At 53.0% G+C, this 18,046-nt stretch overlaps 7 protein-coding genes across 7 annotated transcripts; 4 read left to right on the forward strand and 3 right to left on the reverse strand.

Annotated features, from left to right (window-relative positions):
* Window positions 1–541: 541 nt before the first annotated feature.
* Window positions 542–5,620, reverse strand: J4E88_004088 (uncharacterized protein; the record flags this gene model as incomplete). The annotated part of the gene is made up of 1 exon (XM_049397735.1): window positions 542–5,620. One exon carries the CDS (start codon window positions 5,618–5,620, stop codon window positions 542–544), a length of 5,079 nt encoding a protein of 1,692 aa, XP_049256180.1.
* A 578-nt stretch (window positions 5,621–6,198) lies between these two features.
* Window positions 6,199–7,173, forward strand: J4E88_004089 (uncharacterized protein; the record flags this gene model as incomplete). Its single annotated transcript, XM_049397736.1, has 4 exons — window positions 6,199–6,345; window positions 6,400–6,711; window positions 6,758–6,770; window positions 6,980–7,173. The coding sequence occupies 4 exons, from the start codon at window positions 6,199–6,201 to the stop codon at window positions 7,171–7,173; spliced, it is 666 nt and encodes a 221-aa protein (XP_049256181.1).
* Window positions 7,174–7,495: 322 nt separating this feature from the next.
* On the forward strand, window positions 7,496–8,746 carry J4E88_004090 (uncharacterized protein; the record flags this gene model as incomplete). Its single annotated transcript, XM_049397737.1, has 4 exons — window positions 7,496–7,688; window positions 7,753–8,209; window positions 8,263–8,481; window positions 8,530–8,746. 4 exons carry the CDS (start codon window positions 7,496–7,498, stop codon window positions 8,744–8,746), a joined length of 1,086 nt encoding a protein of 361 aa, XP_049256182.1.
* Window positions 8,747–9,076: 330 nt separating this feature from the next.
* On the forward strand, window positions 9,077–10,190 carry J4E88_004091 (uncharacterized protein; the record flags this gene model as incomplete). Its single annotated transcript, XM_049397738.1, has 2 exons — window positions 9,077–10,001; window positions 10,054–10,190. 2 exons carry the CDS (start codon window positions 9,077–9,079, stop codon window positions 10,188–10,190), a joined length of 1,062 nt encoding a protein of 353 aa, XP_049256183.1.
* Window positions 10,191–10,957: 767 nt separating this feature from the next.
* On the reverse strand, window positions 10,958–11,342 carry J4E88_004092 (uncharacterized protein; the record flags this gene model as incomplete). Its single annotated transcript, XM_049397739.1, has 2 exons — window positions 10,958–11,224; window positions 11,289–11,342. 2 exons carry the CDS (start codon window positions 11,340–11,342, stop codon window positions 10,958–10,960), a joined length of 321 nt encoding a protein of 106 aa, XP_049256184.1.
* Window positions 11,343–12,652: 1,310 nt separating this feature from the next.
* J4E88_004093 (uncharacterized protein) lies at window positions 12,653–13,958 on the forward strand (the record flags this gene model as incomplete). Its single annotated transcript, XM_049397740.1, has 6 exons — window positions 12,653–12,725; window positions 12,777–12,929; window positions 12,986–13,165; window positions 13,215–13,589; window positions 13,615–13,696; window positions 13,943–13,958. The coding sequence occupies 6 exons, from the start codon at window positions 12,653–12,655 to the stop codon at window positions 13,956–13,958; spliced, it is 879 nt and encodes a 292-aa protein (XP_049256185.1).
* A 224-nt stretch (window positions 13,959–14,182) lies between these two features.
* On the reverse strand, window positions 14,183–15,878 carry J4E88_004094 (uncharacterized protein; the record flags this gene model as incomplete). The annotated part of the gene is made up of 3 exons (XM_049397741.1): window positions 14,183–14,947; window positions 15,003–15,728; window positions 15,783–15,878. The coding sequence occupies 3 exons, from the start codon at window positions 15,876–15,878 to the stop codon at window positions 14,183–14,185; spliced, it is 1,587 nt and encodes a 528-aa protein (XP_049256186.1).
* Window positions 15,879–18,046: the final 2,168 nt, after the last annotated feature.

The following is an 18,046-nucleotide window of genomic DNA, read 5'->3' on the forward strand; positions in this document are numbered from 1 at the left end:
TGGGCCTAGTAGCGCGGTCTTGGCAGTGAGCTGGAGAGGCAGGAGCGATGGACAGGGTCCAGCAAGCGGTGATGAGCCGGGTTCACCGACTAGAGACTACAGTGTACTCTTCGCTTGGAGGTATACATATCGCTAACGGTTGGAACTTACTCACCGTTTGGACGGATGTAGTCCTCAAGGTCCACTCTGAGTGGCAGGCTCTGGATTACACCCTTCGACATCTGCAGCGGTCCTCACACAGCATAGCCTCTTTCTCCTTTACCAGATTGCTAAAATGACTGGAGGAAGGACTCCGTACCTTCGGGTTCATATCCCTGCTGTTGATGCTGGCAGCATGGTCAACGATCACCAGTATCACCGAACTTGTTCAGTATGATTGTACACTAATCTCATTTCTCTTTCTCGCTATCGGAGAAAACGCCAGACCATGCAAATGCTACTCGCTCTTTCTACGATTGTACAACTACTAATACATAATTTTTCCCTTTTCCAACACGCTCGCTAAACCCCAAAGTCGCTCAATAGAAAGAATTGCGTATTACTAGTATTTCTTCTTTCTGTGCCGCACATGAGGATCCTGTCCCTTTCGGTTCCTCTTCTGCCGGTCCGTTGGCGGCCGGTACGGTTCTTTGCCGTACTCTTCCCGGTACAGGCTAAGCATGTATTCATCGACGTGCCTCCGCTCCTTCTCGTTGCCGTCGATGTCGAGGTCTTCGTTCGCTTTGGCAGCAGCGGCGGCCTCCGAGGCGGCTCTCGTGGCGTTGAGACTCTCGTTAAAGTCGACTTGGTCTTCTTGAATCTCATCCACAATCTCCTTTTGCGCAATGGAAGCAGCCGTGCGATCCTCGGTATCCTCCACTGTACCCATGACACGTGCGTCACCTAGCAGTCCAATCTTCTCGCCGAGCACACGTTCCATGGCTGCGCCCGCTTCGTCGTTCGTATCAATTCCCAAGTTCTCGTCGAGTGCGTCGCGCCAGGTGACCTTGTTGAAGGTGTCTGTGGTGAAGTCACCCTTTTGGATAATGACGTCGTCGAGCAGACGTTTCTGGTTCGACTTGCGGAGGATGTTGGCTTCGATGGTGTATTCGCTGACAAACTTGTAGATGTGCACATCGCGCGTTTGACCGATACGATGGGCTCGGTCTTGACACTGCTTGTCCATCGCGGGGTTCCAATCAAGATCATAAAAGATGACGCTGTCAGCACCCGTGAGATTGATACCGAGACCACCAGATCGAGATGACAGGATGAAGCATAAGATGCGGGGGTCACTGTTGAAGCGATCAGTAAGAATCTGGCGCTGTTCGATCTTGGTAGATCCGTCGAGGCGCAGGTAGCGATATCCGTGAATGTTTAGGAATTGCTCGAGAATGTCGAGAACCTTTGTCATCTGGGTAAAGATGAGCGCACGGTGACCACCAGCCTGTAGATCTCGTAGGAGTGTTGCAAGACGCTGAAGCTTGCCACAGTCGTATTGAAGGAGACGCTTGTCCGGGAAGGCGATCGATTGTCGGATGCGCGAAGAATGGAAGGGGTCTTTTTCGTGTGCTGCCTCCGACGATTGAATCAGCTGGACACCGCGCCTGGATAGGGTCAGAGGTGCTAATTCCTCGGCTGCAACGGCAGGCGTAACGCATGTGAAGCGGGTAATGAGAGGCTCCATAGCCTCAGCACGCTGCTCCAATGTTGGGATCATATCATAGAAATGGGTGATTTGTTGATCGTGCCAGTGCGACAAGACACGATGAGAGCGCGGTGACCTGAATCCAAGTAAACCATGGTGCCGTTGAACGATGTCATAGTGAATCGCTTCCTCTTGTCTTGGTTGCATTTGAGCCTGACCGAAGCCATGATAGTTAGGGTGTGGTGTGTGATGGGTTCGATAGAGGAGAGGCTTAGCCACTCTCTTCCCTTCAGTGATAGCCCCAAATGTGAAATCGTGCCAATCGACAGTCAGTGCATCAATTATGTCCTTTCCGTAAATTGGCATGAACTGGGTACGCGCGCGAGTAAGGTTAAGACATGTTTGCAGATGATCTCGAACGGCCACTTGCTCTCGCTTCGCCATCGCTGCCATAGTCGCTTGTAGTGAGGAAGTGCCCTTGTCGATGGGTTTGTTGATGCGCCGTGTTTGGCGCTCGATCAGATCCTCCAGGGGCCGTGTGGCGCGAATAGGGTAGGTGCGTCTAGCATGACCCAACTGCGTCTGTTCCCGTCGCGCAAACACCAAGTTCAAGGCGTCTAGATTTACTTGCTTATCTTCCATGCCCTCTTGCAGTCGCTTCTTGATGAGAAGGTCCTTGATCTCGTACTGAGCAGCGACTGACTTGGGCATGGCCATGGACGTTACAATGGCTCGTGTTTCGAACAGGTCGGGGTGATTGCAGACTTTTCGTAATGACATTAAGCAATTGATAATCGACATGTAGTTGCCGGAGGACAGGATCTCCTTGGTCGAGGCGCGGCCCATGAACCCATCGTAGAGCTGCCGTTGCCGCTTGGAAAGCTTGCAGTAGACCACGTGCTCATACTTCCCTGGCATTTGCTTCTCAACCTCTGATTTCAGCCTTCGAAGCAAGTAGGGGCGAAGGACTTCGTGAAGCCGCTTGACAACCTTCTGCGCTTCCGCATCAAGCTGCTGCCGACCTTGATCGAGAATCTGCGAAGTAGGATTCTTGAGAGCCAAGGTAAACTCCTCCAGTCCCGCGATGCGACCTTCCCCGGCAAAGCCAGCTGGCATTAAGAAGTAGAGCAGCGACCAAAGCTCATCGATGTTGTTTTGTAGAGGCGTACCGGTCAGTAACAACCGTCGCTCTGTTCTAAGGTTAAGCATAGTCTGCCATCGTTGAGACTTGAAGTTCTTGATGTTGTGGGCTTCATCGAGGACCAGGTAACGCCAGGGACGCATCTTGAAGGCAGCTGCGTCTTGGAGGATGAGCTGGTAGGAGGTAATGACGACGTTGTACATGTCCTTGCCAGTGTTGCGCCAGCCCATGCGCTTTCGTTTTCGCTCATTGATGTCGCCATAGTATGTCAGAATCTTGAAGCCTGGCAAGAACTTCTTGAACTCCATCTCCCAATTGAGCATGACACTGGTGGGTACGACGACTAGATGTGGTCCCCATATCTCGCGACGAACAGCGAGGTAGGCGAGAAGTGAGATGGTCTGTATAGTCTTGCCCAGACCCATCTCGTCTGCGAGGATTCCATTTGTCTCGGATTCGTACAAGTTCGCCAGCCAGTCCAAACCATCGTGCTGGTACTCTCGTAGGGTACCGCGTAGTAAGGATGGCACCTCGGTCCTTGGTGGGGATGATGTATGCCGTGATCGTGAAGCGCTTTTAGAATGTACTACATCTTCCATCGGAGTTGGCTCAGCTGCCTCGACGGTAGGAGCAGGTTCTGTTTCAGAATGCCCGTTCACATGTGGCTCGTCGATTTCAGCGACAGAATCATGACCATTCACATGTGGCTTCTCCTCGTAGACTTCCGCGGGCGATGTAGCATGGCCATTCGTTTGTTCGGGCTGAGTCGTCGGGTCTTCCGATTCCACATCGTCAATCGCGGTCTTGGCGGCCTCTTTCAGTTTCTTGATGTCTTTAGGTGCCAAGAAACCCATCATGCCTAAGTCTTCTCCCTCACTCTCATCCTCGTCGTCTTCTTCCGAGCCGGCTTCTTCATGACCATCACCCTCGCTATCCGAACCTTCGTTGCTCGACCAAGCTTCACTACCAGATTCCGAGCCCTTGTCGTCCTCAGAATCGAGCAAAGCATCATCAACCTGATCGAGCTCCACTGTAGCAGGATCGATATAGTCTGGCTTCTGTTTATCCCCATCTTCTTCGTGGTCGTGAAAGCCGTTCGTCTGTTGAAATGGGTTCTCTGGAAGCTCGTTCGTGTTGTCGACATCGAGGTCGGGATCGGGTGTTGGCGCAGGAGTGCCCTCTTCGGAATCAGCGTCGTCATCGTCTTCGCCGTCGTTTGAGTTGACTTCCGCCTCGGAGCTGCTCTCGGGGAGATCGGGAAGTTGTCCGTACTTCTCGCGTAGTTGTTCGGCCGTGAGGTTCGCATCTTCGTCCTGCTCGTTCTCTTGTTCGCTATCGGAGCTGGAAGACATGACATCGTCGTCGTGCTGTTGTTGTGAGGCATGCGACACCCCGCTTTCGGATTCCATCTCATCGAAATCACGGTCTTCGCTGACCAAGGAGGAGGCCCCGTCGCCAGCGTTACGACCACCCAGAATCTCTTGCGCTTGATTAAACATGTCGTCCATGGCCTTGTGTCCGAGCTGCAACTGTTCCTCCTCATATTTAGCCACACGCTCCTTGTCGATCTCAACCCTGACCAAGCCCCATGCGTCCTTGACATCCTTCACGAGCTGCTTGTATCTCGTCACTTGCCGCTCGGTCTCTTCCTGTTCGATCTCATCTTGGCTCTTGCGCTTGAACTTGTTCTTCCAGAAATCGTATGCTTCTCTGGCCAAGATCTTGGCCGTCCGCCGATGGAATGCCTTCTCCTCCTTCAATAGCTTGTTGAAGTGCAGGGCATGAGCGACAACGTGGTCCCAATGTCCGTATTGTGGCGGTGGCTCTGGGGCTGCTTCAGGCGCATATACGCTGCATCGTGCCTGGCTTAGAACTCCATGTTCAGCAGCCTCGACAATCTGCAGCCGGCGCTCGGCCTCTTCCTCGGCCTTTTCCTGTGTGATCCGAAGCGCCTCTTCGCCGTCTAACGGGTCGTCTTGTCCTAGCCACTCTTCGAGCGACGCGTACTCTGACTTGGGCGGGGCATGGTGGGGATGGCGGTTGGGAGGGTCTGGCTTTCGCAGTCGCAGGCGGAGACGAGGGGCGGGCATAGATGGGTTCGAGTCGTCGGGCGATCCATACAGGCCGGCGTAGGGGTCGTGTCCGTTCGTTTCGGCATCGTCCATGGGCTCGTCACCTAGATCATCGGTAAGTGGCTGCGCTCCCCTCCGAGAGCGCCCGACCCGCTTGCGCGTGCCTTCGGGCGACCCATTCTGCAGTGCTGGCGACGTGACGGGCGAAGTTGTCGCAAGTGCTGGAGGCTTTCTCTGGCGCTCAGACTTGCGCGCCGGCGTTGCCAGAGACTGTGCGGACACCTTTTTGGTGATGGTGGATGGCGTCTTCCCTTTCGAGACAGACATGGGTCCTGAGCCATTGCGCGACTCTCGCTTGACGCCGTTCTTAGGGGTGCCGTTGGTCTGCGTCGCCTTGCTGGCCGGGCGAGAATTCCGCTTTACAGGTTCCGGCGTTGGCGGTGCAGCATCCTTGCTCACACGTGATGATTTCCTGACGCCATTCTCGAAGACTGTCGTCGGTCCATCAGCCACGAATGACTTCCAGGGCGGCGATGCGGCGCGTGATGCTGAGCGGCGCGGTGTGGTGTCTTCGAGTTTCCGCCGTTTTGGCGGCCGCTCAATGACGCCACCATCATCGCCATTTACAGGTGCCGGCGGATGTTCCTCCTTGATCACAGGTGCGCTGTCGTTCTCGCTCTGTTCGCCATTGTGTGTGATGTCGGATGGGTTGTGTGCGGCGGCCGAGTCGCGTGGTGGGATGGAGTCGATGTCGCGATCCGCGGCGGTAACTTCTTCCATTCAGGAAGGGCGAGAGAGGCGGCCTGGGGAGCCTGTTGACCACCCGGCGCGCGGCCAAATCGACATATATCAGCTCGAATTCGGAGTCGCAAGATAGCCTGACGCGTGCTGGTGACGGTGATGGGGTCGGATTTCAAATTCGGGCTCGCGTTGGGATGATGCGGTGTTATGTCGAAGTTGTGAGATGGTAAAAACAGAGCCGGCGATAATGTTTGGTAGGGATCACGCTAAATACCGGCACGGGCGCGCATGCCATCCCTTTGACGTGAACGACGGCGGAATGCTGGATACCACGTCTGAAAATGCTGTGACTGAGGCTGTCTAAGACCTCCGCAGATTCTTTCAGGCAGGCGTCGGGTTGCTCAGTCGCGTAGACGCCTTTCGTGTCACATCCATGACCGGTCGTGGTACTACGCAGAGCAGTTAGACCCACTTCTCCGCCAAGCATTACCGGGGCCGCAACTGAGCTCATCGCGAACGACACATCAATACTGCAACCCATCCAACCCCCGCAATTGCGCCGCAACGTACGAAGACACCGAAGATACGCATCGCGCAAATACTCACTCGGCTCTAGCATGTTCCCAAGGCGCATTGTAGCGGCACGCCCGCTGGCTCGAGCCGTCGTCCCCGCCGTAGCCCGGCCACGACCCCAATTCACCCAAATCCGAACCGCTCTCACCGACGCTGAGAAGGCCCACGCTGAGCTCACAGACCCGAACCAAGTACGCCCACTTTTTCTAGAGAAGACAGGAAGGACCTAGTGCTGATGGTGACAGAACGGCGGCTACATCAACCCTCCCGCTGAGAAGCGAGGAAACCGCGACCCGTACGGCGACTACTGGGACAAGCAGGAGCGCCGCAACTATGGCGAGCCCTGCCACGAGGACAACGATATCATGGGTGTACTAGCGCTCCACGACTACAACCACTTCACCCCCCAATGGGGCTTCGTCCTACTGGGCACCTTCGTCGCTTCTGTCTTCGGACTCTGCGCGGCTGTCGGTACCTTCTACCCCGACAAGCTCAGTGCGCCCAAGACATACCCAGATGGTCTGGAGGCTGAGCTGGGTGGAAAGGGTGCATTGCTGGTAGGTAAATTGTTGACTGTTGTGGACTATTGCTAACAGTGTGCAGGCAAGGAAGCCCGGTGAGGGCTGGTAAATTGTATGCAGACTCAACTGACATGTACATACAACCCAATGGGATTCTCTTTGTCAATTCAATACCCAGTTATCATCCTAGGCTACTTTGATTTTGAGCTCCATCGCCAATCCAGTCTCAAATACTAATGCATTCATCCCGTTCTGGTTCAATTGGACGCTGATTCGAGAACCTGGAACCACTCCGTCAACACAGCACTTTGCGTTGCGTGCGGGATAATGCGTCTCGGCATCCTCTTCAAGACCGGCATCCTACGACACCCACCCAGGGGCACCGCTCGCCACTACGTCATCCCAGCAATCCAGGAGCACAACCTCGTGGGCCCCATGCATTCCGCAATCCATGCCCAGGCCATGAGGGAACTCAAGTTTCTACTGGCCACCGACTGATCCACCCTTGTTGCATGCTCACTTTGTTGGTAACCGCCCAGGATACTTGCTAGGATCCGATTGGTCAACCCACATATTTATACAAGCAATCAACAGGAGCATATACGGCAGTTGACTTTAGAACCTTCTATAGGAAAGGATCCTTCGATGAAACTACCCGACATGGCGAACCGTGAACATGATGTGGGGTGAGTTCCATGTGGAGACTTGCTTCGAACGTCATTCATGATATATTATGAGACTCATGTGCCACAACAGCACGTTCCCTGATTCTCAACATCTACATTCCATTTTCTCGTTGTCAAACCACTTGATCGTCAGCATGTACTGGTTCTCGCTCACGCTCACGCTCACGCTCACCTCTTTGTTCCACAATGTCGCAGCATCGCCGACTCACGATCTCGAGGCCCGACAGTTTGCAACAGCGGCGATGCTACGTTTCCAGTGCTCTCAACTAGTCTACGACCGTATCGACCCACTTGTCCAACCCGGCATTGCACCTTCAGCACACATGCGTAAGCGATGCCCATATACTACCTTGGTACAGTACGTATACTAAATTTGCATGTCATTGTTTAGACCAGATCGTCGGCGGAAACGCCTTCAATGTCTCCATGCCACCGCTCGACCTCGACCCCAGCACGGAAGCCACTTGCACAACCTGCGATTTTGCCGAAGACCTTTCAAACTATTGGACCGCGAATCTCTACTTCAAAGCGCGTAACGGCACATTCCAACGCGTCCCACAGATGGTCAACTTGGGTCTACAAGGCAGAGAAGGCGTTACGGTGTACTACATTCCGCCATACGACGGGAAGAGTACGGTGACCGCGTTCCCCAAGGGTTTCAGGATGTTGGTTGGTGATCCAGGCTTGAGAGCTAAGGAGGGTCAGCAGAAACAGCTCTGCCATCGCTGTTTCACGAACAAACAGCAAGATCCTTTTGGTGGGGCCCCATGTATCGGAGAATTTGACACAGCGAGCTTGCCACCGGGCATGTGTGGAGGTGGAATCCGGACGACTATTACATTCCCAACGTTTGTGGACTCCACTTACCTGGCTTTGCGCGTATCGCTAATCTTGAATATAGATGCTGGGATGGCAAGAACGTCGATTCTCCGAACCACAAAGACCATGTCGCGTACCCTACAACTGGATCCTTCGAATCTGGCGGTCCCTGCCCATCGACTCATCCAGTGAAGATGCCTCAACTCATGTATGAGGTCATGTGGGATACTACGCCTTTCAATGACGCGTCTCTCTGGCCTGAGGATGGATCGCAGCCGTTTGTCTACAGCATGGGTGATGCGTGAGTGACCTGCAGCGACTGTGGGGGAACAGCACTAACCATGTGTAGGACTGGCTACGGTCAACACGGCGATTATGTCTTTGGCTGGAAAGAGGGTGCGCTGCAGAGAGCTATGGACCAACGCTGCTTTGGGAACACATGCACGGGGTTGACGACACAGGCTGCCGATGTGTCGACCAAGTGTGGGGTACCACAGGCTGTGAAGGAGCCGGTTGAAGGATGGCTCGATGAGTTGCCTGGTGGTCCAGTCGTGACCTATGAGTGATCCGGGTCAATCAAACTGAACCGTGGGAGGGTAACGTACAAACGTGGGCCGAACTTATCCCTGCAAGTAACCCGACATTCGTTGTACTATGTTGACGTCTATAGAAGAACGATTATTTCGTTAATAGCATATCGCGCTCGCTTGAAAGACTTCCCACTGGCTTTTTGAAAGATTTCCTATCAAAATTATCCAGTGGTCGTGTGGTGCGTAGACATCGGAACGAGCAATCGGCCGCTCACCGCGGTTGGACTTTCGTTGTCATACAAACGGCTGATCTTGCAAGGGACGCGTCCGCACCCTCCACTCCCACCAATTTTCATCATAACCGCCATGCGTCAATGTGAAGAAGACAAGGTGAGCCAGAAGAGGAAGGAGCGCCAAAGGCGCGAAGCGAATGTTGCGCTTTCGCATGTTATCATCCACGAAGATCCTGCAGGAAAAGATGAGACACCGGTACCCGGACATGATGAGAAGCTACCGGCGAAAGACGTATCGCCAGATCCCTCTGACGCTGCTCAGTCACTTCGCCCTCTACCGCAGATCTCGCGCAAAAGACAACGCGAGCCTAGTTGCGAGTCACGAGACCCGTCACTCAAGGAGTCGATTGTCGATACATCCCAGCGAGATTCCACCGACGTACACAGCCCGTACTCAGAATCAGCAACCGCCCCATTGGAATACTACATTCGCCTAGCCTCAAAGTCCATGTCGCTCCCAACTCCTTCCGACTCGTACTTCACCTCACCAGAGCACGCGCCAGTACTCCACCGCAATCGCGAGAACAAGATCATAATGTACACAGGCTCCTTCAACCCACCGCATCTTGGTCACTTCGAACTGGCCTTTCATACATTCCTACGTAGCTCCTCCACCACCATCGCCGTCGTCTTCCTTCCATTTCGCGATAAACTCAAAGCGAAAGACGGCGCTATGGTCAACGGAAAGGTCTTCGCCACTGAAAAAGAACAAAGAATCGCGCTACTACAAAACAACCTACTGCAGCGCTGGACTTGGTTTCACAGAGGCCATCGCACAGATTTCGAAAAATACGGGGCTACTCTGATCAAAGAAGCGAAGAAAGACGGATTCCAAGTTTCCTTTGTAGTCCTAGCTGGAAGCGATAAATTCGAACGCGAAAAAGTCGAAACAAAGCCTTCTTGGCTCATAGGATGGGGAGAAATAATCACCAGCGACATTACACGGCCTTCTAGTCTGTTCAAGGGTCCAGAGCGTCCGCCCACACGGTTACCTGGATGTAGATCTTGGCGCTTGATCTCTACACCAACCAGCAGGAAGGGAGACTCCAGCTGTGAATGCGGAGGCGCGAATCATGAATGTCGCATATCTCTACGAATCCAAGAGTACTGCGGTGGGCATGCTGCTTTGGAAGGCGAGCCGCATGTTAGATCCAGGCAAGACAACTTGCTGCATGAGATTCTGGTAAGATGCCATGAGGGAGTGGGGCCGACGTGGGTTTGCCACAAGAAGACTGGGGGTACAGTGACGTTTTTGGGTAGTGGAAGAGATACTGATGGGCATGAGAAGAGAGAAGAGGTTAGTTCTTCGGCCATCAGAAAGATATTGAGTGGAGGTGGTAATCGCGAGGAGATGTCGACAAAGTTGGAGAAGGTCATGATGAACCCAGAGTTACTGCTACACTATCTTGAATCGGATGGATAAGCAACAGAGGAGCCGCAGATCGCGATACATCCTCAACACCCTCCTCAATCTAATCCACGGATTATATAGAACTACCAGATCTTCGCCAACGCCTCAAGCCCTTCAATGGAAAGCAGGATAGCCATGCTCTAACATTTGTGATATTGAACGCCAGTGAAATGGTCATCAAAGTCCATCGCTCCAGAGGCAAGTTGAACATACTTTATATGGGGCTTGCAAGTATTCAAGATAGCCTTCATGTCTCGGGCGAGATCCCAACATGCAGCGCAGAACATGGTGTCGCGCTAATATAAGTAGTCAGAACAACTCTCCAAGATCCAAAAGCCAAGGAGCTTGGCGACGAATACATACCTTGTTGCACAAGAAGAGACCGCACGTGTATGAGCAGCTAATCATCGCGCAGTGCTCGAATCCGCCGTTGACACAGCACTTGCGGTCATTGAGTTTTCGGAGCCAAAACCAGCCGTCATGACAAGAAGTAGCTCCAGTGACGTCCGTGCCCCAGTCGCAATTGAACTGTTCATGATGAGATCAGAATGCGTTGTTAGCGAGAGAAGGGTAAAAGAGGCTTACAGTTGATGGCTTCTCAATACCGAGCTTTTCGACGACGTTCTCTACGTTCACGTCGGAGGAAGCCCCAGGATTGATCGCCTGGATCTGCTCGTGGATGGATTTCGCTGTGCCCTTGAAGGTGATACCGGGGAACCGGTCATCGGTCACCTCTAACTCCACGATAGTCATGCCATCGGCGGATGTCTGAACACTGGCTTGGTCTGCTGGAATGGCCGTGGCGTTGCTCTATTGGTCCCGTTAGTCAATGATACCTACGAGGAACCTCTGCAAGTGGTGGGAAGCAACGCACGGTGCAAGCCAACAGGCTCGAAACGGCAATGAGGGTGGCGAAGATGAATTTCATGTTGGCACGAGATGCGTCCGTGGTCTACGAATAAGGTATAGTTAAACCTCTCAGCGGGTTGAGTGGACTCGTTTGCGGGGGTAAGTTGGTGGAACAGCAACGGAGAGACAACATGGCTCCATCTATATCAAGAGGTCTCCACCGCTGTCAAGCCTTCTCTCACTTTTATACCCACACCGATATCATTTTCCTATCGCCCGTGCGCACGGTAGAGGGGCGTTTTTGCGCGAACGGTCCCAGTGCTGTTGAATTAGGTTAGAAGGAGGGGGGAATTGAGCCCGGAAGGCTGCGTGGACCTGAAGTCGATCATTTTTGGCTTAGTGCGGCTAGGATGATGTCAGAACAGCTGAGGGAAGGAAGGAGTGAGTTCGCTTGCCACGTGCTTCACTCGACCACCTGGGCACGCTTTCACTGTCCCTTCATTCGCAACTCTGCTTCAGCTTGGCCAGATGAACGATGCGTTCTTCTCGCGTTTTCTCGTGAAATCTTGTCTAGATTATGATGCGTGGAGTTCCTATCTAGCTCGCCACCGTCTTGCCCAAAGTGCATGCGGTGACATATACCTTCTATCAGGACATAGCAGGCTTAGCATATTGTTGGGACAAACCTGTGGAGATACTGCAACTTTCAGACTGCTTGTATGATGACGATGAGCGGTTACAAGTTTAGTGTTTCACTACATCGTTCTTCGCTCTTTCCCGATTTCCTCACGTCCCAGGGTCTTTCCCATCAAGCCGTTTGTTTGGGTCTAGAGATAACGTCATTGGGGATTTAAGAGTGTGTCAAAGTTGAGATTGTGACTGCTCAAGGAAGGAGAAGGCAACACGAACTAACTGTCGCAGCACTTGTTGGCAATGTGGTATAGGACTATGATCAGTTGAAGACATGGGACCTGAGGGGTGGTCGTATGGTCTCGAGTCGTGTGGATTCAGTATATTGGTGTGTATTGCGAGATCTGGAGCGACGCCTATGAGAGCTGCCAAGACACATGGATGTTCTTGCGTTTGCTTCGAGGGGTTAGAAGCACAGACTATCGTGTCTGATACGGCAATGCATACGGTGAACGTCACACTTTTACACAAGCGGTGCCCATTTCTCCACCGCTATCCAGTCTAAGCTTCATCCGGGTGGTTGCTGGATCCTGGATCTTGTTGCCTTCACCTTCACTCAGATCCAACACGCTCCCATTGCAGTATATAGTTCCTGGGTTTCCTCTCCCCCGCCGTGCCTCTTCAATCTCTCCACTGAGTTAAATCAGAGCTGGACGTCGACTTTTTCTCTAGTTACACCAGCCCTGAGCAACCATCAACATGAAGACCACGCTTCTGACCGTGACGGCCACTGTCCTTGTCCGGGCGGCGGCTGTTCTCGCTCACCCATCTCGTAAGCTCTCAGTCCTAGCTTATGCAAAAGCCTCCAACTAATCTTCTACAGACCCCAACTCCGCATACAGCGTCAGTCCCCGAGACCAAGACCCCAATGATATGGATGCGCTTCTCGGAATCAACTGCCGCGGCAGCGCCATGTGCACGCTGTCGACTTGCGACATTAGCCTCTCGAAGATCAAGTCATACATTGATACTATTGGTATGTTCTACAAAAGAAGTTCGCCGCACTGAGCTGTGCTAACAATCTTCATCTAGACGACAAAGAAGAGTGGGGCAACGGCGACCAGATCGCTTGTAATCTTTGCAGTGGATGTTCCAACCCCGACAAGTGCGACGGTCTCTGTGCCTTCCCACAGAAGCTCAAGTCGGACGAGAAGGTCAATGGCAGCCTGATCAAGAGCAAGATCAATGACCTAGTCAATCACAAATGCGGTAGTAAGTGTACCTTGGCCTACGCTACCTTCCAATACTGACTCGTTGCCAGGATGTGGCAGCTGCCCTACTAAGCCGGGAAACGACGTTAACACTGGCGAGATCACGGTCAACTACGTCACGTCTGGCTGCAAAGAGGGTGTCTGCGATTACAAGCGCAAGGCTGCCCGCGATGAGGTCGCTTCCAGCGTTACAGCCGACGAGACTACTGACGAAGATGTTCCCGTCGACCAAACTATCGATACCGACCTTCCTGCCGACCAGACTATCGACGCCGACGATCCCATCGATACATTTCTTCCTCCCGGAACATCCGAGAACGTACATACCCTTAAGGCCCCTTGGGGTATCAATTGCAAAGGTAGCAGTCTATGTCGTATCTGCAAGGGGAGCCTCAGGCAGATTCAGGAGACATTAGCACTGATGGGTAAGTACATGAAACACACGCTCAGCTCCCTCCCTATCAAGTATGCTTTTACTGAGAGCACTATTCGCAGACGACGACTGGGAATACAAGAACAACGAGGGGATTGTGTGCGCGCATTGTACAAAGACCAGTTATGCGGCCAATTGCATCATCGCCCACAATTTACACAGACCAATTGCCATCAGGGATGTCAAAATGTTGGTCCAGCGACTCAAAGATTTTGGATGTGGACGTAAGTTGGACTCTTCTGTCGCTATTGTGAAATCGGGGCTAATGGTTCTTAGGATGCGGAAGCGTTCCCCTCCACGTGGGCGCGGCGAATGAACAAGGCATGCTCACTGCTAACTACATAGAAAATGGTTGTCCTGACAAAGATAAACCCTGGGGTTGTGGGCCAAAGTAGCACCGACATTGTGCTGTCGATCAGCAGGGAGCACACGCCTAGCTGGCCGAAGAGGTTTATCAAACACTCTCTGTCAGCATTGAGAAAGACTTTAAAAATGATCTGCACGAACTCTTATCTCAGTTGTACCAACATGTAGGCCATAATCATAATAGTCGTAATAAAGTGTCATGACTATACCATAAGCGCTTCAAAGCTCATCCTTGTACACCTCCTCACTCCCCTCCTGCATCTCTTCATCCTCATCGCCGTGTTCAACCTCATGTTCCTTCTCCTTGCCCATCCCCGCACTATCGCCATCTTTGTTCTTCGTTGACTTCTTCTTCGTCTTCTCAGTGTCCTGATCTTCGGTATCGATGATACCTCTAAACTCCCTGCCCCTTGGTGTGTCTACAAGGTCCAGCTTCCATCCCTTTTTGCCAGCCAGCTTCCTCAGATTGGCTTTCAAGGTCTCGACATCCTTGGGATCGGCAATGTTGAGCTTCTTCATCTCCTCCTTGGACATCTGCTTGCCGTCGCTACTCGCTACGGTGCCGATAAATGTCTCCTTGCCTCCGCCGACAACGACGGATTTCTCAATCACCTTGCCTTCGCTTCCCACAAACGACTTTGCGCCGACTTCAATGCCGCCAATGACAATGCGCTTGGTAGAGCCCTCGAGGCCGTCGGCGAGATCGCGGAGCGGGTTCGTGTTGGCGTCGTCGGCAGCGTTGTGGGCAGCGATGAGACGTTCGGCCGCGGCCAGCTTGGCGGATAGCTGTGCTTCTGTCCATGCGTCCACTTCAGACTCTGGAATGACGGGTTCACAGGTTATAGGATGTGCGAGGTTCTCTTGTGGTGGGGTGAAGGCAACGTCGTGGCAGAGGCGGGGCGTGTCGACAATCATGAGGTAGGAGCAGGTGCTTGTTTCTTTGATCATGGCGATTCGGTCGGCAGATTGTGGGTTGCAGTGGAACTGGAAGAGATGTCAATACTGTGTGTTGGAGGACAATGGCGCTGCGGGGACATACCTGTACATCGATCTTGCGCGGTTTGCCCGTCAAGTCGCACTCAGTACCATCCGACAGCCGCTGTACCATGTATCTGCTAGACCCCTTGGTCTCTAGCCTTGAGATCTCTAGGCCCTTCTCGTCATCGTCGGTCGTTTTGTCCTCATCATCAAAAGCCTCCTTGCTGCCCTCTTCGTTGCCTAGTGTCTTGCGCGCGTCCGCTTTCTTGGTCTTCTCCTCCTTCGGGTACCTTCCCAATACGAAGCTGTGTACGCTCGTGTCCTCCACAGGCGGGTAATGGGGAACACCTCGACTTTGTGGCAGCTGGTGGAACTGCTTGACTTCGTCCTTGTAGCAGAAGCTGTAGCTCCACCAGCCGCTCACATAGTAGATGCAGTTGCCCTTCATGCCTTCGAGTAGCTCCCACCCGCGGTCTGCTGCGCGTATGAGCTCCTTCTCTTCCTCGGCTTTGGCCTCCTCGGCCGATGTTGTGTCATTCTGCGGTACCTCTTCTGGTATTATGGGTATGCTGCATAGGTACCGCTGTCCGTGCAGCACGACTGCTTCGTATGTCTGTTCGAGCGCATCGTCTACGGGTGGTATATTCGCCGCCGGCTTATCGCGCTTCGAGAGTTCCTGCGTCTCTTGCGAGCCGGGTGTTGCAGAGCTCGAGCTGGGTGATCCGTGGGAGAGGAGAAGCGTCGCATCGTTTTCGGTAACGAAAGTGTCTGGCCACAGAACCTCATACTGGGTGTGCTGTTAGCAGATGACGCTGTTGTTGAGTCGCGTGGCGCGTCATACCTGGGGGAAAGCGAGCAGATCGTCGAACACGCTGAACGCATGCTGATTCGCCAGCGCGATGCGCAAAACCGCCGGAAGTGCCCAAATGCCCCTCATTACGATAAGAGGCCCTAGGATTTGGGAAAGGAATAGGATAAAGGCACGCGCCGTGAAGCTGGTCGCGGAGTTCTTGGTTGCGGCCAGATGTCACTTCCGCGGGGCTAAGCTGCATTCGGTAAAACCTATGAGAGACACACGAGGGCGCTTTCCTCATCGAACAATGCTTCACGCATCACAGCTGCTTCTCTTTCGCATGCAAGCAAGATCTACTCTGCAAGGGTAAGCGCTTGAGTTCTGGTATCAACAATGGCAAGAGCATATCAGGCTCGATATGATGTCATCTGTTCGAGCCCCATATGAAGGCTACCCGCGCAGTCTCTGCTGAGTTCGAAAACATATTCATTTGTTCTTGGCGAACACGAGGTGTCTCCGCTTCGACGCGGGGTAGTATGCGCAGCTGTGGCAGTGTTCCTGACCGGTCAGCTTGCGGCCACGCCCTCTAGCCACGAGCATTGCGCATATGAAATCATACTTAGCTTATATTGTTCCTTCCTTCATCAGTGCAATCACCAGATCGTCCCATGCGAGCATGTTCCTCTCTCCCGACAGCGCGCGCAAGGAAAATGCTGCGACATATCCCGGCCTTCCACTTCATGGTAATCACATTCGAGTCGCGCGACTGTTGCCTGGCAGATGGACTGAACCGATCCGCTGCGAACTGTGGAATGTCAACATCGAAGTCGCGAAATATCGGGCATTGTCTTATGTATGGGGCTCGCAACACACGACACGACTGATTCGACTTGATGGTCGACGATACCCTGTCACGGTGAATCTTGAGGGTGCACTGAGGCATTTGCGGGAAGCGTACAAAGATGGGCTCGACCTCTGGGTCGATGCGTTGTATGTATGGTACTCGAACACGCTGACATGTATATCTGACTTCTCGGCGTTTAGATGCATCAACCAGAAAGATGGCGAGGAAAGAACTCATCAAGTTCAGTTGATGGGTCTTATCTATAAGAAGTGTGAGGAATGCATAGTGTATCTTGGAGACAGCCTGGACAATGCCAGTCCCCCTTTGACTGAAACACCACAGATCCGACACTTTGAGTATAGAGTTCCCGCACCGTCTGGCAAGCAGAACTCTAGCGGCAGACTAGGCGTCTATGAGATCTTTTCATTTTTCCATGACCTTTCTTTCGATAAACATCTTGATACACAGCCGATCTTTGATAATGACGCAGAGTCATCGAAGACAGGTTCACATCACGACCAACCCCAATCTCGATCACAGCTATTCGAAACCTTGAGGAGGTTCACGCATGCGCCGTTTACACCTTGGTGGACTCGTATCTGGGTTGTACAAGAAGTGACAACACCTCCTCGCGTCGTTGTTATATACGGTACGATATCTGCATGCTGGGACATATTTGCCAAAGGTGCAGCCTGTTATACTCACCATAGCGCCGCTTGCTGCAAGAAGATTGTCCAGGGCCTGCCGTCAGATCAGCAAAAGGTCGTCGCTGACAGCTGCAAGAAGATCATGGGGCTCGCGAGTCTTCGACGGACCACGCACTCTTCGTCCACCACCCCTACTAACCGAGTATCGCTTGGACTGTTGAGTTTATTGACGCACTTTCGCGACCGCAAAGCGTCTGATCCCAGAGACAAAGTGTATGCTCTCCTCAGTATGGCTTGGACTCCACCAGGGAGGACACCACTGACACCAGACTATTCGCTAAGCGAAAAAAGTGTCTTTTGTAAAGCCGCGCTAGAATCTATCTATACGACGGAATCACTCTCGTTGTTCAGCACAGAGCTTGGGCGAAAGTTCAGAAACGATCTGCCTTCGTGGGTTCCAGATTGGGGAGCGCCAGGGGGGCACACGTATGCTGCACGTACACAAGCTATCCTTCTATACAACGCCAATCGAGAGAAGGCTACACCCTTGACAGTCAGGTCAATCACAGAGTCTGCCCTGAGACTACGGGCTGCGAGGATAACGACTGTGGGGGTACTGGGAGAGACCATGCTGGGGGACGATGCGGCTTATACCCGGCAGACACTCCTTCAATGGTTGTCCATGTGGAATACAGCGTCGTCAGCCGAGGGTAAATTGCCGGCCAAAACGCCAGTAGATGAGCTCTTTGTGAAACTCATATGCGCAGGTGTAATACACCCCACCCATGCTGAGCTATCACATGGTGTACGCACCGTACAAG

Source organism: Alternaria novae-zelandiae, assembly GCF_023758075.1.
Source record: "Alternaria novae-zelandiae strain BMP 2774 chromosome Unknown scaffold_7, whole genome shotgun sequence".
Classification (NCBI taxonomy): Eukaryota; Fungi; Ascomycota; class Dothideomycetes; order Pleosporales; family Pleosporaceae; genus Alternaria; species Alternaria novae-zelandiae.